Source organism: Kogia breviceps, chromosome 18 (genome assembly GCF_026419965.1).
Source record: "Kogia breviceps isolate mKogBre1 chromosome 18, mKogBre1 haplotype 1, whole genome shotgun sequence".
Taxonomy (NCBI): domain Eukaryota; kingdom Metazoa; phylum Chordata; class Mammalia; order Artiodactyla; family Physeteridae; genus Kogia; species Kogia breviceps.
Genome location: NC_081327.1, coordinates 32,031,104 through 32,053,173, shown reverse-complemented (window position 1 = coordinate 32,053,173; position 22,070 = coordinate 32,031,104). Strand labels below are relative to the sequence as shown.

At 59.8% G+C, this 22,070-nt stretch overlaps 2 protein-coding genes across 4 annotated transcripts in view; one reads left to right on the top strand and one right to left on the bottom strand.

Moving 5' to 3' along the window:
* Nucleotides 1-22,070, top strand: part of CNGB1 (cyclic nucleotide gated channel subunit beta 1) — a 175,385-nt gene that overhangs the window by 36,150 nt on the left and 117,165 nt on the right. The gene's annotated exons all lie outside the window — the stretch shown is intronic.
* MMP15 (matrix metallopeptidase 15) lies at nt 651-21,970 on the bottom strand. 3 transcript variants are annotated; one of them, XM_067019680.1, is made up of 11 exons: nt 21,008-21,046; nt 20,627-20,753; nt 10,169-10,317; nt 9,379-9,504; nt 7,296-7,603; nt 6,795-6,956; nt 5,601-5,854; nt 5,101-5,239; nt 3,986-4,136; nt 3,735-3,850; nt 651-2,634 (listed from the first exon to the last, which is right to left on the bottom strand). In XM_067019680.1, the coding sequence occupies exons 1-11, from the start codon at nt 21,013-21,015 to the stop codon at nt 2,168-2,170; spliced, it is 2,007 nt and encodes a 668-aa protein (XP_066875781.1). In that variant the 5' UTR covers nt 21,016-21,046; the 3' UTR covers nt 651-2,167. The 3 variants fall into 3 exon arrangements, with proteins under 3 accessions (XP_066875781.1, XP_066875782.1, XP_058901395.1); XM_067019681.1 differs by lacking the exons at nt 20,627-20,753; nt 21,008-21,046 and adding an exon at nt 21,841-21,970; XM_059045412.2 differs by lacking the exon at nt 20,627-20,753 and having other exon boundaries at nt 21,008-21,751.

Here is a 22,070-nt window from a genome sequence, read left to right as displayed (position 1 = left end):
AGCTCAGATGTGGAGTACAAGGCTCACCAGCCAAGCTCAGACCCGAGGGCAGCGACGCCTGTCTCCCACACTCCTCGGCATCGTCTGCCCCCTGCCCGGGGCGAGGTTTTCTGCTTCTTCGAAGAGGGCAGATCCTGGTGGCCCCTCACCTTCTGGGCAGAGCATGTGGACGAGGGGAACTTCTGGAATCCACAGTGGCATCGTTTCTCATCTCTTCCCGTCCAAGCTGGGTCTTCAGGCTGCCTAGAACCAGTCCGGATGGGTGGGAAGGCTGGGGGACCTGGACTGGTTATCCCGCCCTTCCTAGATGTGCAGGGTGTGCGGGAAGCTGGGTGCCCTTTCTCACCATGAAGGAATGGCCAGTAAGTTCCCCACCCCTTCTCTGCCCGACCCCAGCAGGGCCATCCCTGGTCCCCTGCCTCACCCTCCTCTGGTCTATTGAGGGCAGCCGCCTCCCACTCTTCCCCAGAGCTCTGCCCCTTCCAGGGCCATCAGGAAGGAGCCCCTGCAGAACTAGGAACGAGGTCTCTTTGGCGTGGTGGGGGGCAAGTCCCCTAATCCCAGCCTGGACCACGCCCTCCCCACCCTAGTCACCTGCAGCCCCTCCAGCTCTAAGCTCCAGCCCAAGGCCTCTTACAAAGGAGGCACACTCACCGCCGGCCGTACAATTTAATCAGTGCAGATTATTTACAGAAAGAAACGTATGGGGGTGGACACTGACCCCCTCCCTCCCCACCCGCCTTGGCTGGCTCACCGGTGGTTCTGAGGATGGAGGGGGGAGGAAGCTGCTGGACCCGCACTGGGGCCAGCCCATGAGGAGCCCCTCCCTGCAGGGGCCTCAGGGATTCTGGGCGGCAGACCTGCTTGCTCAGGGCTGCAGGGAAGCAGAGGGGACAGAGCCGGCTGTACAGTACCATTTCCCACAGCAGCCTTGCCTCCTGCTTACTTTGGGAAGGAAAAGAGGGAGGAATCATCTCCACGCTCAGGGCTGAGCCCAGGATAGGGAGGATTTCCAGGTTACCACTAGTGGGCTCTTCTGGGGGCTCCACAGCCCTGTCCCACAGCCTGTGTGAGGGGATGAGCTGCTGGCCTCTCCCTACCAGTGCCCCTGGGGGACAGGGAGCTGGCAGGGAGGAACACCCCCAGGCTGGTGGGCACGCATCTGTGGACACCCACTGTGCCAGCCTGGGCACCCATCTGCCCCTCTCTCCCCGGAACAGCCAGGACACTGGCAGCTGAGCCTGAGGCTGCTGGGGTTCTGAGGCCTCTGAGGATGGTGGTGTGGGTGAGAGAGGGAGGGGGAAGGCTCATGGAAAGAGCCCAGTTGGGTCACGACTCAGAGAGGAGAAAGTGGGCGGGGGTGGAGACCCAGCCTGGGGCCGAGGCTGGTGCTACCCTTAGGGAAGGGGCCTCGGCAGACCCCCTTTGGTCCTTGGTAAGGCAGGCCCAGGGCAGGTGGGGGCTCAAGGGGTACAGGGGAGCTGGGGGCTGTTGGCCCTGTGCTGGCCAGGGGCAGGGTAGGTTCTTAGGCACAGGGAACCAGGCTGCTAGAGTTGTCGGAGGTGGGTGGGAAGGAACCAGACCTGAACAGGACTCTCTCGATCAGCAGGCCACCTCCCCCTCTGCCCACTATGGCCTGGGGCTGCCACAGGGTGAATGCTCTTTCTAAGACCACAGAGACTCAGAGGGCTGGAGACCAGTTAGGCCCCACCAAGCTCCAAAGCCAGCAGAGCCCTCGGTTCTGGCCCTGGTGCTCAGGCTGAAGCACAGCCTAACAGTCCTTTGGCCACTCTTCCAGCCGGGCCTTCTGACCCTTTGCTCCTCTGGCTAAGCCAGAGTGGGTGGGAGCCTAATTCCCTGTCTGGTGCAGAACTACATTTAGAAAACTCTAACCCCCTGCCCTGAGGGACCGCCCTGGTCAGGAAAGTAGGAAGAAATGCTCAATTAGTGTGCAAAAAAAAAAAAAAAAAAAACCTGGGCATAAATAAACAAGGGGGCAGGCCTGGCAGGCATGTTAGAGGGCCTGGAGGGGCCCCCACCCAGGGGCTGAGGGAACCACCGAAGGCTCTGGATGAAAGGCCCCAGGAGCTGTCAGAACCACAGGCGCGGCCGGCCTGGCCCCTGTCCCCTTAGCACCGTGAGGAGCAGGAGGGGCTGGTGCGGAGGGTCAGACCCACTCCTGCAGGGAGCGCTTGCAGTAGAGGAGCATGCGGGGCGCGCCCTTGCGCTGCATCTGCACCAGCGCGTAGGTGAGGCCCAGGATGCAGAGCAGCAGCAGCATCGGGGGCACCAGCACCATCACCACGCTCACCGTCCCAGTGACCTCCTCCATCTGCACCAGCACGCGGCTGCCCCCGTCCTCGTCTGTCCCCTCCCCGAAGTCCCCCTCGTTGCCGCCAGGGCCCGCCTCGTGGCTCTCGTTGCCTTCCTCACTGTCACCGCCCGCTCCGGGGTCTGCACCCCCATCAGGGTTGAAGGGCGGACGGGCCACGTCAGGCCATCGGGGCCCCGGCTCCACGTGCTCTTGGCAGCCCATGAAGTCCCGCAGGATGGACTTGGGGTAGCCGGGCTCCATTCGCAGGCGCTCGTTGTCAAACTTCCAGTATTTGGTGCCCTTGTAGAAGTAGGTGTAGGCTGCGAGGGCAAGTGGACCGGAGGGGTGTCAGGCCGGGGCCCACCCACCGGCCAGAGACCTCGAAGAAGACCAGGGTGAGCTGAAGGGGCCCCAGCTTTCTAACACCATCCTTCTCACTTGCTTCCCTGGGCATCTTCAAATCTGTCCCTTACCAACATACAGGAGCCAGACCATGCTCAGAGAAGAACAGGGTTTAGGTCAGGGGCATGACTAGAATCCTGTGCTTCCCGGCTGGGCTGACATTGACTAGGGCAGAGCACAGAAGGGCCCGGTAGCCTGCTGGGTTGTGGGCTACAGTCAGGGGACCCAGGCCTGGCTTCTCCCTGCACCAGAGAGGCCAGTGTCTTGCTCAAGGCCACACAGTCAGCCTGCATCAGACCTGGAGAGGGGACTGATGCTGCTTCGGACCAGATCTCTGGTCTTGGGCACTCCACCCACATCCCTTTAACTCCAGGAAGGGCCAGGTTTGAACCACCAGGTGCGTCTATACTCAGCACAAGGAAGTTAGAGCAGCTGCAGAGTGAAACCATCATGCATGGAAGCCGTGTGACACGCACGGCAGCTGTGTGACCCACCCGAGCATTAGCAAAGCCAGCCGGGTCTCCCCTGAAGCCGAGAACCCAGAGGCTGAGAACCAGGGCTGATGGGTTTTCTTAAACTCACCAGAGACCCAGCTGGAGAAATAAAAGCCACAGCTCCCTGTTGCTCAGTTATAATGACAGAGATCATGCTTCCCTGCCAAGCGGGTAAGGGGGCACCCCGGGAGGACTCCTGCTCCCGTCGCTCTGAGCCAAGCTCACCGCCCACCCCCACCAGGCTCAAGGCTCTGTGGGGATCGGGGCAGCTCTGAGCAGCAGCTCTGGACACAGGCAGTTCTGGCTGGACTCTTGACTCCGTAAGTTCCTCACTGCGGGATTTGGGGCCCTTTACGCAAGCTCTCTTTGGCCTCTGTAAATGGGATAAATGGTAGCCTGGCACAGCTGTGTCCCCCATGCATGCCATCTCGATGCTGGTGACTTCAGGCAAGCCCTGTTCTCTGTGTATGGAGGAGGGGGGAGGGTGAGTGCTGGGTAGACTGGGAGGGGGCTGGCGCTGGTACCTGCATCGTTGCTCAGGAAGGCCCCTTTAGGGGAGGTGGGGATCCCCTGCCACACGCTGATGGGCTTGGGATAGCCAGGGTCTCCACGCTGCGTGTCCTCATTGAAACGCCAATACCTGTGACCAAAAGCACCGGGCTGCGGGCCAGCTGGGGCCTGGAGCCCGGTCCGCATGGGCCATGGATTCTTTCTGGGCAGGCCTGAGGGTGGGAGCCCAGTGCGTGCCTTTTCCCTCTCGAGGAGGGGTGCTCACCTGTCCTCTTGGAAGAAGAAGGTGTGACCTGTGGGCTCCCACCAGATGGCTGTGTCAATGCGGTCATAGGGGATACCCAGGCCGTAGCTGGTCAGTGGCTGTGGGTAGCCAGGCTCCAGGTTCGCTTCTCGGAAGAGCCAGTAGCGGCCACCTGTGGGAGGGGTGGGGGTGGTGGTGAAGACAGGCCTGGGGCCGGTGGGGGGTGTGCAGGAAGGGGGCACTGGGAGGGATATTCTGGGCTCCCAAATCTGTTCATATCCATTACCACACTCACCACACACACACACACACAGACATCGTCATACACAGGACAGGTACTGGCACCTACACACCCATGACAACATACAGCACAACTCATCCTCGCATCACACACAGTGGACACTCATGGACACCTGCGACACACCCATTTACACACATACACATTGCCGGGTCACACCTGTACACACACCACACACAGTCGCACTGTATTTGGGCCTCCATTCCCACTTGAACATCCACCCCCCACACAGTTCTTGTACAGAGAGAGGAAAGTGGGGGAGCCCTGCCTGGCCTCTGGGTTTGGGGCCTGCATCCCTGGGGCACCCCAGTGCATGGCCCAGGCCTCCTTACTTTTAGTGTGGACCCAGCCCTGTCCTGGTTGAGGCTCGGGCCAGTGGGGCTGGGGACACAGCTAATCCATCAGGGTTGCTGCCCTTGAGGCCCTCCCCAGGAAGGCAGGGCCCAGAGGGAGGGTTGAGGGGAGGGAGCTCCATTGTCTCCACGGACAGACTCAGGAATCCTGCCCCAGAGTGGGCTCGGGGACCCATTCTTATGAGGAAAGGGCAAGGAAGGGGCACAGGATGCAAGGAAGGAGGGCGATGGAGTGGAGCCCCTGTGCTGCATAAGATGGACACTTGCTTCCAATCAGAGCAGCCTCTGCCACCCAGTCCTCTGGTCTCTCTCCACGTCCCCAACCCCTGCCTTGCTGCCAGAAGGACCCCACAGGGGGCAACAAGACGAGATGTGCAAGGTCCTTCCCTCTCCTCCTCCCTCAGTCCCGGCTGGGTCAGAGGTCAGGCCGGAGGTAAGGGCAGGAAGGCCGCCCAGTCCCCTCCCTCCTACCTGCCCCAGCTCACCTTTGAAAAAGACAAAACGCCCATCCTGGCGCTCGTAGGCAGCACTGATGTCACTGGGCAGACCACGCCAGAAGTGCCCGATGGGCATGGGGTAGTTGTCCAGGACCCGGTTGTGCCGGACCCGCCAGAACCAGCGGCCCTGGGGAGGGCATGGGCGTGAGCGAGCATGGCAGGCTTGCTGCCTTGGCCTGGGGGGAGGCCCCCCTCGACCCACCCCTTCCCTGGTCAGGGAGGGTCCAGGAGGAGGTGGCTTAGGAAGCCAGGGCGGCACCAGGGAGAGAGCCCGGGTGGGGGGTGGACTCCTAGGCTTGTTGTACGATCCCGGGCAATCCTCTTGTCCCTCGGGCTGGTTTCTTCTTGGTCTAGGGTCTGATGGCTCCCCAGGGGCTGCTCAGTGAAGCGGGGGTGGAGGCGGGGCAAGGGTCTGGGGGAGAAGTGGGAGGGTGCTCTCTGCTCTGAGCCTGGGCCAAGGGGCTGGGGAGGCACAGGCAGGGCCAGACCTTGAACACGAACATCTCCCCACGCAGCACGGCCACCGTGTCAAAGTCCCCGTCGCAGATGTTGGGGCCATACTGGTCGGGCCGCTCCGTGGCTCGAGGCTGGGGTGGGGGGCCTGGCTTTGGGGGCTGCTCTGGCTTCCCGCCTGGGGGAGGTAGCTGAGGGGGTCTGGGGGGCCGGTGGTCTGGCCGGCCTGGCCGCCGGGGAGTCACAGTGGGAAGAGGCCGGGTAGGCTGTGGCTGGCCATCTGGGGTGCCTGCGGAGGGAGGCAGGGGCAAGTGAGGGGGTAGCCCTGGAACTCAGCCAGGATGCCAGGGTCTCCTACTTAGAACCCTGGAAGCCTGGGGTCCCCAGCCTGGGGAGAGACCTGTGCTCCTTGGGCAGCCCACCCAGGCGGAAGGCCATATCTGGCCACAGCAGACCCCTACCCCGCGCGGCCATCAGCCCTGGGAGGAGCTCCGTCCTCCTCCACAAAGCTCCTTCCTTGACCTCCCCACACTGGGCTTGGGTCACTGCGCCGCTGAGGCTGCCGCTGGCTCCTCCCCCCCTCGGTGATGTTCCCCTCAGGATGCTAGCCTGCTCCAGTGGAGGCTCCAGGAAGCAGTGGACACAAGCAGAGGGAAGAACTTGGTTCCAAGGTGGCCAGGAACACAGTGAGGGCTCAGGGTGGGCACTGAGCGTGGCCCTGACCCACCGAACTGGCCCCCAGGACACCTCCCCACTGGAGGCCTTCTCCCCACCAGGTGGGGCCTGGTGGCAGTGGGCGGCAGGGATGCCACCTGCCTCAAAGGCACTGGGAAGTGATAAACCAGCAACACTCAGTGGAGAGCCTGGGACAGGCACAGGCTGGGAGTGACAGTGGGAGGAATGGGGTCCTGGGAGCCCAGGGACACCCTCGGTCTAACAAGAATATCACTCAGGCTGAGGAGGAAAGGGGGGCAGTGAGGGGCCCTGGCCATCATGAAAGCTCTGGGTGAGGGCCTTGAGGGAGGGCCAGCTCCCGGAGTCGGCCAGCCCCGGGTTTGATTTCTAGCACCACCATTTACTCACTGAATGATGTGGACAACCGCTAATCCTCTCTGGGCCTCAGTTTCCTCGTCTACAAAATGGGGGTAGCAGTAGTACCTACACCTCATAGGGCTGGGAGTTGAGAGCAGCGTGCAGAGACCACGGCCACACCCGTGCCGCCTGCTCACCGTACAGCTGCTGGATGCCCCGGAGGTCGTCCTCGGGCAGCTGGAAGTTGTCAATGTCCATCCACTGGTAGAATGGTGCCATGATGGCGCTGGGGTTGCTTGAGTGCTCCAGCCCCAGTGCATGGCCCAGCTCATGCACTGCTACCAGGAAGAGGCTGTTCCCTGTAGTGGGGGCAGGCAGCATAGTCAGCTCTGACCTGGCCCAGGTCCTGGACACCCCAGACAGGAATGGGGTGGGCTAAGGAGGCCAGAGAGCCTGGACATGCTTTACTCTTAGAAGAAGCTAAACTGCTCTGACTTCTGGGCCTCTAGCTTCCCCATCTGGAAAATGGGTACAATGATCCCTTCCCTTCCCTACCACCCGCCCTTGGAGATGATGGGCAGGAGACTGAGACCAAGCGTCACTGCTCCCGAGGACATCACATGGGGGGATGCTCTCTCCTCTGAGCCCTGAGGCTCCAGCTCGCCTCCCCTGTTGTCACCCTGACCAGCTGTTCTCACCATGCAGGTCAGTGCTGGAGAAGGTCCAGGGCTCATCTGCATCGAAATGGGTGTCCCCGCCCAGACCAGGGCCAGGGAAATAGGCATGGGCCAGAAAGCCACCTGTGCCGTCAAACGGTGAGCTGTCGCCGTGGAAGCCAGAGGCAAAGAGTACCATGATGTCGGCCTCCTTCTGCCGCCGCAGCCGGATGTCCTCATAGGGTACCTCCTGGAAGACCAGGGGCGTGGCCTGCTCCCACACGCGGAAGGCCCGACGCACCGCCTCCAGTGAGTGGTACCAGCCCAGCTTCTCCGTGTAGTTCTGGATGCTGCAGGTGGGCAGAGAGATGTGTGAGTTGAACACAGGGCCTGGGGCTGCTGTCTACTGCTAGCACTCATTGGGTTGGGGGCGGGGACACATGGTCTGAAGGAAAGGGCATAAGATCTGAGCTGGTTCATGGACAATGCTCATCAATATCAACTGTTAGTTTACTTTGACGTGAATTTGAAAAAAAAAAAAAAGAACTAATGTGAAGCCAAGGAATTCATTAGGATATCACTGAATAAGGTTGCATTGTGCTAAATAAACTTATTTTAAGAAAGAAAAATATTAAGTAATTAAAAGTATAGGAGATACATAGCCAAGAGAAAGACCTAGAAAGTGAGATGCAAATGGGTGCGGTTTGGGAAACACAGGCCAAGACGTTCTGAATGTTGGGCTCCAGGGTCAGGGTGACCTGAGTTCAAGGCTCGGCTCTAACATTTTCTGTGTGACCTTGGGCAAGTGACTTAGTCTCTCTGAATTTTAGTTTCATCATCTGTAAAATGGGAAAAGGAGGGCAGCGCTTTCATCATGGAGTGCCTGGGAGGATTAAATGACTTAACTCAGGTAGAACATGTGCACATATGAGCTTGCACATGATAAAAGCATGATGAAGGCTGTTCAAACTCAGGACTGCTGGCTTCCAGAACATACCTCTTTCCAACATGCCATGCTGCTTCTCTACTACCAATGTTCTGCAATTTAGTAGGTTAAATCTATGTGTAATTCTAAAAGAGCTCCTTCTTCATATTTTACCCTACTATCCATATTCTCCTAAAAACAATTCTATCATTATTGCAGATAAATATTAAACAAATATACCAGCCCCTAATAATAAGTATCTGTCCTTCTAGATTTCCGTTGCCTTGAAGAGTACAGACTAAAGGCAACTCTGCCTCACACTTGACCCAGACAAAACTGTGATGCCTATAAAGGGTACATATTCTGATTTTTTCTTTCTTACATAATTTCATTCTGAAAACATGTAAATGTTAAGCATTAACAAGCATCACACACACACACACACACACACACACGCACACACAAAGCATGATGAAGCCTGTTATCTCCCACATAAAGCAGATTAAGAGTCCATGTGCTGGACAGATCTCCATCAGAGATCATGAATCAACTCATGGATCATGAATTCACTCTGGTTACCTGGGTCTATGTGACCTTGTGGGCTGCTCTTCCTCAGGAGATGGAGCTGCGGGTGGGGTCATGGTTGGATTGGAACAGGAAGGGGGAACCCTTGGGAACTGCCACAGAGCTCAAGGCTCAGGGGGGTTTCTTGCCAAAGGACTCAGTGGAAAGGAGGAGGATGCTTGAACCAGGTTCTGTGCAGGTGACTTGCTGCTTGCCTGCTTGCATCTGCCTGGATTCAGGCACCCCAGTCCTCCCTTACCCTTTAGATGCCTGAAGCCCCCAGTTTACACTGGTGCAGGAGCCCATCTGGGCAGGTGAGGCCAGCCCTACGTTGCTGGAGGGTCAGGGGATGGAGGGAAGGAGGACAGAGCAGAAGCAGTTCAAAGGTCCTGCCCTTCTCTGGAGGGAGACTGCCTGGGGTGGGTGGGTGAGTGGGGTGACTGATCTAATCAGCACGGGAGTGGGATTGGCAGGACTGCATGGCTAGGCCAGACACCCTGCAGTGGGCTGCTGGGAAAGGAAGCCTTCTAGAGGAGCCCACTGGGAAGCCTGAGGCCTCAGCCCAGGCAGAGAGGGGCCAGCTGCTTCTGGAAGGTGCCCTGGGGGGACACCACTCTAGGCAGCCAGGGTCCCTACCTGAAGGTCAGGTGGTGGTTGCTCCACTTCCTCCCGGTGAGGGCGTAGCGCTTCCGCCGCCGCAGATTGGCTTTCACGCGTACCCCGAACTGGTCTGGCACTCCACAGCGGGGCCGCTTCATCCACCTGGGTGCACAGAGCCTCCCCTCAACACGCCTGCCTGCTGGGCTCTGCCTCTTCCAGGCAGTCCACCGTCTCCCACCCTCCCCCCAATGGCTTCCAGCTGCCCCTTATATGCGTGAGGAGGGGGTGAGAGACTCAGCTTCGAGCTCCTCATCAGGAAAACGGTACAGTGATCTTGTACTGGAAGACTGGGTGCCCAGAAGTGGCTCTGCAAAAGTAAGCCCCTTTTCAGCAGTATCACCCAGGAATGGGAGGAGAGTTATCCTGAGGCTTCTTATCCCTGATACCTTATGCTCTGTGCGTGCTCATCAAGGATGTGGCTTTGGGTCACATCACCTCTGCCAGATTCAGAGCAAGGCCTAGCTAGGCAACCACATGTGTGCATGTGTGCTGTACCTCCCTGTTCCCATGCCTGTGGCAGACATCACTAATCAATCCTATGCTCCTTGCTGCTGAGCTGGGCTTTGGCCTCAGGAGCTTTTTCAACACTAGGCAGCAGGCAGCCACTCCCAACCAATCAGAGCTAGCATGGAGGATCAAGCCATATGCCATCTCTTATCTAGGCCACTCTTTTCTGGAAACTCCACATGCCAAGCCTTCATCAGAGCAGGCCAGAAGGAGGGCAGGTGCCAGTGGGGTCTGGGAATGGCCCGACCGAGGGACTCACGCCTTGGTCTCTTCGTCCAGCACACCCGTGATGGGGATCCCGTAGAAGCGCTGCATCTCGGCGAGGGCCGAGGCCAGGATCTGGGCGGAGCGCATGGTGGACATGTGGCGGCTGGGCTGGGGCAGGTAGCCATAGAGCCGCAGCCAGTTCTGCAAAGGAGAGGCCATGACCTGGTCAGCAGGTTCTGGCACCGCTACCTCCAAACATGCATGGCCTGCACCCCACCACCTCTCACCTCCACCACCATCACCTCCCGTCACCACCTCCCTCCAGGTGACCATGCAAGCTTCTGTACGCTCTCCGTGCTTCCACTTCCTACGGTCTGTTCTCACACAACAGCCGGAACAAAAGGCCTTTACAAGTCAGGTCTGGTCAGTCTTCTGTCTAGAACTCTCCAAAGACTTCCCATCTCAGAGGAAAAGCCAATTCTCACAGAAGCTACCTGTGAGGCCTCAGGGCCTTTGCACTTGCTGTTCCTGCTGCCTGGACTGTTCTCCCCACAGAAATCTGCATGGCTCATGCCCTCATTTTCTTTAGGTCTCTGCTTCATCACATTATTGGAGGAGTGTTCTCTGACAAGTGTAAAAAAGACACCCATCCGCCGTACCCTGTACCCCCTCTCCTGCTTCCCTGCACTTGTCAGCATCTGACACACTGTATGTTTCACTTAGGTGTTTATTATTTGCCTTCCCCCATTAGGACAGAAGCTGTGTCTCTGAGGACAGTCCACAGTCGCCGTCCTTATTACTGTGCTGGCCCCTCCAGGGTGGGGCCTTCTACCATTCCAGGCAGACCACTGGGGACCCTACAGGGTTCAGAACCTCTTGAGTTCTCACCAAGTAGGAAAACCAGCCCCTCGGTGCTGCTCCCCAACAGACCCTGAACCTTCCGGAGGGAAAGCAGGTGGGTTCAGGCAGCCCACCCAGGCCCAGGAGGCCTGAAGTCCAGTCTCTGCTCTGCCACAAACTCTGTTCTCTCCAGGCCTGAGTGTCCTCGTGTGCAAAATGGGAGCCATGAGGTTGTCACAGCGTGGGGTGAGAGATGGACCTGGGAAAAGCAGCTGGGACACAATGGGGGTGCCCGTCCCCTTCAAGACTTGCTGGGCAAGTCTTCTCATCCATCTACCCATCTGTCTGTCTGTGTGCCCACCCACCCAGCCAGCCATCCTGCCAAGTGTTTCTGAGCACCCTCTCTGTGCCAGGTGCCATGCCAGCTGGAGGCCGTGGAGGAGGCGGCTGAAGTGTCCTGACCTCCAGGGGTTTATGATCTCCTTGGGGAGACCCAGAGCACCCGCAGAGTGAGGAATTCACGCTGGCAAGTCTGTGAGCAGACAGGACCACTGCAGTCAAAACCAGTAGACGGGATCCCCAGTGAGCCAAGCTGAGTGGTGTTAAGGAAGGGAACTCTGCCCTGCCCACCTGGTGCCCCCAAGGCCACGAGAACATGGTGACCACTGTGGGAGGCTGGTGAGCAGAGGCCAGGGACTGCTGTGGGCCTTGGCTACGTGGAAGCATGTCCTTTGAACCCTTCCTTGTCTATCTTTGGCCTCTGGGAACCCCCAGAGTGAGGGGACCTAAAGGCTTGCTCTCTGAGATGCTCTGGAAGGTGAGGGCTGCACATCAAGGGCCCACAGGGCAGGATGGCAGCTGGACACGGTAGTTGCTCTGGGCCGACAGCCGTGTGTCAGCTGGCCTGGGCCATGCGCACATCTGTCTGCCACCAGGGTCACATCCAGCTCCTCAGGTACTGGCTTCCCTCAGTGCCACTCGCCAGCCCAGCCCTGGCACCTGTCCAGGCCCCTGGTATGGATGGGTTGCCCACACAGCCCGGCTCAGCAACGCCCAGGCTGCCGCTGGAGGGAGCGGAGGCTGAGCCAACGAGGGTGGCGCGGGGAGACTGCCAGAGCCTGAGCATGCCCAGCCACAGCTTCGAGGCCTCGCAGGACAACGCGGCAGACACTGAGCTGAGAAACGACCACGGCTCTGGGGACAGATCCTGGCCCAGCCACTTTGCTCGCTGTGCCTCAGTCCGTAAAAGGGGGTTGAATCAAGACCTGCCTCATCTCATGGATTTCTGTGAGGATGAAATGGGCAAGTCCACAGGAGCCCTTGGCACTGTGCTGGGCAGGAGAAAGTGCTCAGTCAACATGGTATTAATGACAGAGGCTGGTGGGCGCAGGGGCACTGCCCGGCTGTTTCTAGAGTGGCAGCCTGTTGCATCGGCCGGCCGACAGGGTTGAAGGATCCAGGCTCCGACAAGGCAGCCTTGGGTGGGGGCAGGGCAGCTGGGGGAGGCAGGAGCGCCCTGTGGCATCCCCCATGGACCCCCCTCACCCAGGGTCCCTTTCCTTCAGGTCCACCAGACACTGGCAGTGTTACGGGCACCCTCCCCATTCTTCCCAAGCATGGAAACCTTTCCTGAGGCTCCTGTGTGTCTGTAAAGGGGGATGTCCACCACCCTTAATGGACATGGTTTGCCTGAAGAAACCTGGAAAGATCTAGAAGGTGAGGCTGTGATGCTCGGCCAGCTCTAACAGTGAAAGGAATCCAGCTGGAGGTGGGGGGAGAACTGGGGCTGCTGCTGACAGATGAGGGCACCTCTATATCACCTATTTGCATAAGGTAAAAATATCCCGGGGAGCGCAATCACAGGCCACCAAGGGGCTGATTAGCGGTGTGGCAAGTGACAGGAGGAGGGCAGGGCGGGGGAGGCTCAGGCTGGGGCCCTGGGGAGGGGAGGGAGCTGGGCCTGTCTGCAGTGAAGAGCTCCAGAGCCCAGCGGGGGATGGGGCAGAGGGGCCCCTTCAATACTGGGCACAGCTCAGGGGGCTGATGGGAAAGGCCCAAGGGTGCCTGTGGACCCTCCTTCACACATATAAACACCCTCTGAGTCCCAGGGAAGCCAGGAGCTTCCATCTCGGTATCAGCCAAGGTTTCCTGATGACAAATGACTCTCGGCCACTGCTGGGTAAAAAGCTGAGGCTGAGGACTGGTGACATGAGTGGGCTAAGCTGAAATACAGCCTTGGCCCAGAGCAGCTGAGGCCCCGGAAGACAAGGTGAAGGAGCTGACGAAGCCGGCCTGACCGACAATGCACCAGTCAGTCTACACCGCCCGCGGGGCTGGGGCTTTTCCTTCCCCCAGCGTCCAGCAGAAGTTTCTCATCACCTTACTGCTTTGCTAAGTTCGACAAGTCCTGGGGGTGGAGGGGAGAGACCATGGGGGGCACAGGTGCATGGCAGGTGCTGCCCTGAGGGGCTCTGCGGCCCTGGGACAAAAGCGGGAAGCAATTCCCAAGGTCATGACTGACCCCTGGTCTCAAAGTCGCGGAGGGGCTGTGCTCAAGCCCCTGCTGCTCCTACCAGCAAAGACTGTCCCTTCCATAAGGTGTCTCCTTTTCCTCACCTCGAGTCTCACAGGTGGGGTGAGCCAAGCAGTGAAGCTTTGTTGCTCAGCTGGGGAAGCTGAGGCTCAGGGAAGTCAGTAAGCAGCAGAGTGGTGGGCCCTCCTCCATGAGGACCACTGTCCAGTGGGAGGCAGGTAAGGGTTCTGCAGAGAGAGCTCTGGGCCACGAGGCCCCCTCCTGCCTGCAGCCCAGGGAGGGAGGCTGCTGCAGGAGACCCCACCCACCCTGGTTCTTTCAGCCATTTCTTTCTCAAGCTCCAGACCCCATCCCATAAGTGTGTGTAGAGGCTTCAAGAGTGGTTGGCCACAGGCAAAGAGGTGTAGAGCCATCAAGAGTCTGAGGGGGAATTCCTGGCCCCCTGGCCCCTAGGAGAGGCCATAAATGCAGCAGCCAGGGGCTGAGAATCTGCTGGAGGCCAGACTGTCCACTCTCGTCACCCCATTCAATGCTCACAAGTACCCCATCCCCATTACACAGACAGCAAGTTTCAGAGAGGGTGAGGGGCCCACCCAGGGTCACACAGCTGGTCTATGGCTAGAACCGGAGTCCATAAGCAATGCTATTGGACCAGGCTGTTTGTGAAGCAGCAGCAGCTCCTCTGGGCCTGAGGCAGGGGACACTGGGCTCTGGCCCCTTCTCGGGAACGGTGCCCAGCCCTCCCCACACTCCACATCTCCCGGCTGGGTCTGGGCGCTGGGCCACGTCAGCAGGGCTGCCCCCCAGGACTGCTGAGACTGCGCCGAGGCAGGCCCTCCCCACCGGGCGGGCAGGCGTGTCTGGGAAGGAGCTACCCGATCAATACTGTGCATTAAGCAGCAGTGGGGGCAGGGTGAGCGTGCTGCTGCCTCCGCATCCAGCTCCTCAGGACTCAGACAAACCAAGCAGCCTCCCACTGCTCGCACAGGCCTTATCAGACCCTGTGCGATAAGGAAAATCTCTCCTGGCTCTGCTTTGCTTCACTCACCCATGGCTCTCTGCAGGCCAAGCAGACCCTAGCGGGGCTGCCCAGACAGGCACAAAAGGCGTCTTGTCAGGCCCGCCAGCGATGGACGCAGACCTTTCATGGTGTCCTGAGGTCCTCACTGTGCCCGCAGACGACATAACTAGTCTGAGGCCGGGGAAGAAAGGGGGCGCCAAGCCAGACCACCCTGTCCCTAGTGGATCATTTACTCCCTTTAGAGGCAGCATAGTCCATATTTAAGCAGTTCTGGAAGAACACACTTGCTCATTTGGGGCTCAAATCTAACCCACCCCCCAAGATGGGAAAGTTGCAGCTGGGGAAGGGGCTCTGGGTGGTGGGGAGAGCAGGCGGGGTGGGGGACGTCCAGCCAGGGAAGCAGGAAGTGGATGCCACTTCTTTACCCTGTGGCCTCCCAGCCTGCCCCGCACTCCTTAACCCGGAGGGAAAAGCAGCCGGGTCCTTCGGCCAGTGGGCAGGCAGGGGTGGGGAAAAGGGCCCTCTTTGCTAGTGGTTTCGGGCTGGCCCAGGGCCAGGCCTGGGGCCTCACCTGGAAACCCCCTGTAGGTGTTGTCTCTTACATGGGGCTGCCTTCCAGGCAGAGCCTGGGTGGCAGGACAGGCAGGGGTAGGGCTCCAGGCTCACGTGCTTGAGGGCGGGCCCTGGCTCCACCTCCACACCCTCCTTCCCACCTGGCTCAGGCCCAGCAGGCTCCTGCCTGGCGGCACTTCCAAAGGATGACACCCTGGGCTCTGACCTGTAGCCTTTAACCCAGCCTGGGGGCTGGGAGCTCAGGCTCCTCTGCCACCACCCAGGTTGGGGAATCAGGGGTAATGTCTCTCACATCAAGGTCTCAGCTTCCTCTTCTGTACAATGGGGTCGTGACTGCACCTAAACTTACAGTTAATACAGGATTAAATGTGAAATGCTTACAAAACACCCCTAGGCCCTGCCCAGGATAGCACCAAGTATGTTGAAGGTGCTCAAAAAAAACACTTGATCCTCCATGGGCCCCACGTGAGGGACACCCTACATAGCATTTGGCATTTTACACATAAACGCACTGAATTTCCCCAATAACTCCATCCAGTAGATATTATTACTAGTCTCATTTTGTAGACAAATGAGAAACTGAGGCTCAGATGGGGGTCAATGACTTGCCCACAACAGCAAATGCCATGTGCTTCTCAAGATCACTGTATTTTGTCACCATTTTGTAAGCGCTTCCTATGTACCAAGCGCCAGGCCCATGTGTGGTGGATGCAAAGCTGGGCTCCCACCCCTCGGGGGGGTGGGGGGGCAGCTGCTTCTGGGAGAAGGACCAGGTGGTGTCCAGGGCTAAGGGCGAATCCTAGAGAGCAGTTCCAGACCCTGACCTCCAGGCTCCGTGGCTGTGGGGCATCTTTGAGGGCTGGCTGATGGCTGGGACTCAGGTCCCCATCTGTCTGTCCAGATACTGGAGGTTGAGTTGGGTCTTCTTGCTCATTTCCTGCTATTCCCACAAGGGAAATGGGATCTGGTTAAGAGGCATCTCTCTTTGTCTCTCTGATCCAGGACCATCTCATACATCTCTGCTGTTCCTGCCCAGGGCTGCAAAATCTGTACTACCTCCCCTAAAGGGCTCAGGCATCCCCAGAACCACTGTTCTTCTGGGGAACAGCCTCATATGAGCTCTAACTCTGCGGGGGCTTGTCCAGTCAGAAGGCACCTACTGTGTGCCTCAGGCCTGGAGTGTTCAGCCACCTGCAGGATCCCAGGTCCTCACGTTCATCTGTGGACTCCTCCCTGGGCCCTCTTTGAGCTAGAGAAGGATCTAAGCAGAGAGCCCACAAGCCCTCTCTGCTTCTGCTGACTCACAGAACACATCTCCACGCCCAGGGCAGAGCTGGCCATGGGGCTTGACCCCTGCCCAAGTGGACAGCTGTGTGAACTACATAAATGTTGGGACGATATTGAAGATGCCAACTGCCTTAGTCCACCCTGGCTGCTATAATGAAAATACCGTGAGCTGGGTGGCTCATAACAATATTTATTTCTCACAGTTCTGGAGGTAAGAAGTTCAAGATCAGAGAGACAACACAGTCTGGTTTGGTGAGGGCTCTCTTCCTGGCTGCTAACTTTTCTGTGCCCCCACATGGTGGAAGGGGCAAGGGAGCTTTCTCAGGCAGTTTTAATTATCTTTTTTTAAAAAAAATTATTTATTTATTTTTGGTTGCCTTGGGTTCCACATTATTGCACGCAGGCTCTCCCTAGTTGCCGTGAGCAGGGGCCCCTCTTTGTTGCGGTGTGCTGGCATCTCACCGCGGCAGCCCCCACACACTGCAGAGCACGGGCTCCAGTAGTTGTGGCACGCGGAGTCAGTAGTTGTGGCTCGCGGGATCTAGAGTGCAGGCTCAGTAGTTGTGGCCCACAGGCCTAGTTGCTCCGCAGCACATGGGATCCTCCTGGACCAGGGCTCGAACCTGTGTCCCCTGCATTGGCAGGCGGATTCTCAACCACTGCGCCACCAGGGAAGCCCTCTCAGGGCAGTTCTTATAAGAGCACCAATCCCACTCACGAGGGCTCTGCCCTCATGACCTAATCACCTCCCAAAGGCCTACAGCACCAACTTTAATTGGAGGTGGGAAGCAGTGGCCACCACTATGACCACCGCAAGCTGGCCTCAGGCAGAAGTCAAACTTCCAGCTGGGCAGAGGCGTCGATGGCAGGGGACATCTGGACCAAGCAACAAAGCGGGCATGGAGGGGTGACCAGAACCAAGTGCTTGGCAGGGAGAGGATTTTCCTTGCTGGGCAGCGTTGCTATTCTGAATTGGCATCACAGAACATGGGTAGTATTTGGAGGGATTTGCAGGAAGTCTTCTAAGGGGGGTGTGGGTGTGTTTCTAGGTTGCTTCCTCTCCACCCTCCTTGGGCTGAGGCAAAGGAAGGCATCTGAGTCCAGGGGTCAGAATGGGCAGGCCAGGTGATGTGCACACATGGAGCACACACTGGGCTGTTCTCTGCAGGGAGGAAGCTGACTGACTGGACCCCAGGGCAGACCTAACACAGGGCCCTGGCAAAGGGCTGGGCATGGAGGGCACAGCCCAGTCGGATCCCGAGTGCCTGGCAGCACCAGTCAGCCCAGTACTCTCTGGGTTTTGACATAAAGTATGGAGAGCAGTAGCTTGTTAGTGATAAGAGGAGAACAGATTAAAAAGCAGAGAGGGAGAAAGAAGGCGAGAAGATTCAGCTTCTGTAGGTTCCCAAAGACAAGCCCTCACATTAACCCCTTCTCCTCGAGGGTGGGCATGGGGGCCCTGCTGCTTCTGTTCCACAGCTAGGAAGAAGCACACAGTGGGGCCCCAGGGGCCAGCCTGGAGGTGTGGACAGAGACTGCAACACAGGAAGCCTGGGGCTGCGGCTCAACAGTTAGACCTGAAGGTCAAAAGAAGAATTCGAGCTGACTCCTACCCCCCCCCCCTTTTTTTTTTCCAGTACACGCGCCTCTCACTGTTGTGACCTCTCCCGTTGCGGAGCACAGGCTCTGGATGCACAGGCTCAGCGGCCATGGCTCACGGGCCCAGCCGCTCCGCGGCATGTGGGATCTTCCCGGACTGGGGCACGAACCCGTGTCCCCTGCATCGGCAGGCGGACTCTCAACCACTGCGCCACCAGGGAAGCCCTCCTACCCCTTTTTTTGCTCTCCTGCTAAGCTGCCAGGTAGGGGGCAAGGAGGTGGGTGTGTCCATGTTTTAGTGGCAGTGGCACCACACCTTTGAACTCTAGCGGCCTGAGTCACCTCCATGCAGAGGGGTGGGTGGGCTGAGGGCCTAGAGGTGTGTCTGGGGGGGGAGGGGGAGGTGGGGAGAGCCAAAGCTTCTCTCGTGAAAAATCAAAGGCACTTAAGTGGAGTATGCACTATAGCCAGAAAGAGCAAGACAGAAATCTGAAGGAGGGCCTGGACTCTCAGGTCAGAGAGGCCAGGAGCTACAGCTGGCACCTCAGTCAGGCAGGGTCTGGGTCTCTGTGGGCCAGAATGGCTCGAGACTGGGACCTGACAGCCAAGGGAGGGAGTGGGACAGGGCAGAGTAGCTCAGCAGTGGCTTCCCCAAGGAAGACAGCCTTCTCCAGACTGAGGCCTGGCAGGTTGCCGGGTGTCTACTGGCTCCTAGCACACGTCTGATTCCTTAGTCTGATGAGATGCCTCTGGTTTCTGCCCTGGGAGGGAGAGAGAGAGAGAGGGGGGCTGGCCTTGCCTCAGTTTCTAAGCTGCTCAGAGACAGTCCCAACCATGACCTGGCTGGAGGTCTGGAGCTGTGGTCAAGGACCAAAGCCCTTCTCCAAGGGGGACGGAGGCTCTGGACACAGGGTGCAGCCAGGCCCAGGAATCTCTGATGCTGGTTCTTGGTTAGCATGGACCTGGGGACATTTTTCACAGCCTCCGGGCAAATGGGCTGGCTGCTGAAGCCATTTGACTCTTTGGGCCCAGATCCGGCCAGACTTGATGGGATTCCATGGAACAGCCTGTACTCCAAAGCCAACTCTAGGATCTGGGATAGCCCACCTGGTCTCTAGTCCTGCATCTACCTTGGCTTCCAGCATTCAATGGTGCCCTGTACTCTCCAGAGTTTCTTCCTGCAATAGCCCAACCCAAGTTTCTCCCGAGGGGAGGGGCTGCAGGTCAGTCACAGAATCCCTAGTCAGTGCCACACAGGCATAGAGCCATGGTCTGTGGTGCCAGTGCAGGCCCTGGGCTATGGGTGCTCCCGCAGCTGGGAGAGGAGGGGGTGATGGAGAAGCAGAAGCAAAGGAAAGAGAGAACGAAGGCCCCCAGACCACAGGTCCCAGCGCCCCAGCTCCTGGCCATCTAAATGCCAAATCACAATGCCTGGGTACCAAATTCCAGTTTGGTCTGCAATTGCTTTCTGTATGGAGATGCTGTTTCTAAGTATAGATTATAAACTCCTCGGGGGGTGGGTCTATGACTTGCAATTCTTTGGTATTCAACTCCAGAGAGTGGCAGGTGGGCCCATACAGCACTCTCTGCCCAGTACCTGGATGCAGGCTGAGGGGAAATCCCCACCAGCAGGAGTCCCCAGTAAGCCCCTGCCTGCCTGCCTGCCTGTGTGAATCGGGGGTGGGGTAGTGGAGCTGGACTGGGCATGGCCTGGGGTCCCACTCTGCCTCCTGCCAGGGCCTGACTCCCTGTAGCTTTCCCTGGCCGGGCCGAAGAGGGAGGGCAGAGCAGGTGGGGAACTGGCTGGGAGGTGTAACTTGAGCTGGGAGGAATTCCCTGCCCTTCCTCAGTGCTTTTATTAAAGTAGGGCGGGGAAGGGCAGGCTTCCATCGGAAAAATCTCCCAGGCAGCCGGGGAGGTGGGGAAGCCGCTGAGAGCTGGGAGGGAGCACCGGCCTGGCTGCAAATAGAAACGGCACTCAGAGCAGCAGCCCGAGCGGCAGGAGGCTCCAGGCCGGCGCAAGGGCACCGAGGCCCGAGCCTACCGGGGATGCGCTGAGGGGGTGTCTCCCCACCATGCCAAACCTCTCCCCTTCTCCTGGGCGGGGAGCAGGATCTTAGAAGTCGGGAAAGAACGTCTACGCTTTTGCTCTGGGTCAACAGAGCTAGTGTCCTCACTGTCCCTAATCCTGAGGACGGCGCTCGGCGACCCCATGGAGCCGGGGGCGCTGGCTGGACGCAGCTCTGCGCCAGGAGGCGGCGCCTAATCACCCACGGGACCGCTCCAGAGATGGGCCCCGGTAGGGACGTCTGCCGGGCTCCTGGTGAAAAAATGTTCGGGGTCCACCCTCTTGGGCCCGGGGCCTTGGTGTAGGGGCGCTGGTGGAGGAAGCGCCGGGTGAGACCGGGTCTCCCTCTTAGATGCCATCTGGCCGTGGCGCGGCTTGCGCGCAAGAGTCTGAGAAAGTCGCCAAAGCGCCCGCTCAACCCGAATGGGCTGCCTCGGAGGTTCGCACCCCCTCTCCCTATCCCAGCCCGCCGCGCGAGGCTCAGTGTCACCCAAACTAGAGTCTGTCTAGGCGGGAGCGCTGCCTGCTGTGCCCAAGATCCCCACCCCCCCCCCACAGCAGCCCCCTTCCCATTCGCAAAGAACGTCACCGTGCGTCCGCAGAGCTCTCGAGGAATCAGGAGTCCGGTAGGGAGGGAAGGAGAGGAGCAAAGGGCTGGGGGCGGCAGAAGCGGCTCCCGGGACGCGGGCCGGGAAGGATCAGTGCCCAGGGCGGGGCTGTAGGGGTAGAGAGTGGGTGCAAGCCCTACGCCCGCCAGGGTTTGGGAAGAGGTGCACCGCCAAGGGCCAGCTGGGGAAGGGCAGCTTGCCCGGGTCCCCTTTCTTCCCCGCCCCCAACTCCAGGATTGGGGTTCATCTCTGCGCCCTTCCTCTCCACGCTTCAGGCTGCAGGCGTGGCTTCCTTCCCACCCCAACTTCCCCAGCCCCAAGTCCTCCAACCCGTGGCAAAGGCACTGGGCGAGGCTCCTTACCTCGGCATTGACTTCTGAGTCCTCCGCCGCTGCGCCGCGGCCCAGGCAGCCCAGAAGCACCAGCAGCAGCGGCAGCAGTCGCGGCCGAGCAGCCGCCTCCCGGCCGCTAAGGAGACTGCCCGCCCAGCCCGGCCGTCCGGGCGCGCTCCGGTCGCTGCCCATGCTTCCGGCGACCGGCCTGGCCCGGGGCGCTGCTGCACGCGCGGCTCGCCCGCTCGCCGGGTCCCCGCACGCGGCTCGGAAACTTGCGACGCTCCCTGGCTCCCCGCCCGGCGGGCGTGAGGCAGACCTCCCGGTCCCGGCCACCGCGGAGCCGCTTAGGTCTCCTCGGCAAATTCCCACGCCCGAGGAAAAGCGGGCCGGGCAGGGCCGAGCGTGAGGAGCCTGCCCACGGGGGAGAGGGCGGGCCGGAGCCGCCCGCCGCGGGGTCCTGCAGCCTCGGCGCCCGGGGCCCGGCTCTCGAGAGAAAGCGCAACTCCTGAGCCTTTGTCTGGCTCAGCGCTCCGGCCGCCCGGTCCCGCGGCGCCCCCTGCGCGCCCAGCTCCTTCTGTCCATGTCCGGGGCCAGGCGCTGCCCAGAGCGCGCGCCTCCCGCCCGTGGATCCTGCTCGCCCCGCGCCCAACCGGGCCCGGGTCCCCGCGCAGCCCAGGGATGAGGCGCAGGGAGCCGGTCGGAGCGAGTGAGCGAGCCAGAGAGCCGGCGCCAGACGTTCCCGGCGAATTCCGCGCAGCCCCGAGCGCTCCCGGCCCTCCTCCCCGCGATGCACTACCGCCGCTCTTAAAGGGCCAGTGCTCTCGTGGCGGGCGGACCCGGGCGGGGGCCGGGGGCTGTACCTCAGCCAGAGGCTTCTTGGTAGCAGGTGCCGGCGGTGGAGCCGGACAGGCGACCCTTTTACTCTTCCCAGACGGCGGGAATCCTCCCCAGTCCGCCCCCGTCACTCCCCTCCTTGTTTTGGGGGAGCTGGGTTGACCCCCAAGAGGCCCGCCCCACAGAGGGAGAGGCAAAAAGGAATGAAGACGCCTCTTTCTCCCGCCTAGTGGGTGGGTGGGGACACTGAGGCAGA

Coding starts and splice junctions, on each gene's coding strand:
- MMP15 (XM_059045412.2), bottom strand. CDS start 21,169: ATGGGCAGCGACCGGAGCGCGCCCGGACGGCCGGGCTGGGCGGGCAGT. Junction 10,318..21,007: donor ACTCAGAAGTCAATGCCGAG/GTAAGGAGCCTC, acceptor TCTCCTTTGCAG/AACTGGCTGCGGCTCTATGG. Junction 6,957..7,295: donor CTCCAGCACTGACCTGCATG/GTGAGAACAGCT, acceptor CCCCCACTACAG/GGAACAGCCTCTTCCTGGTA.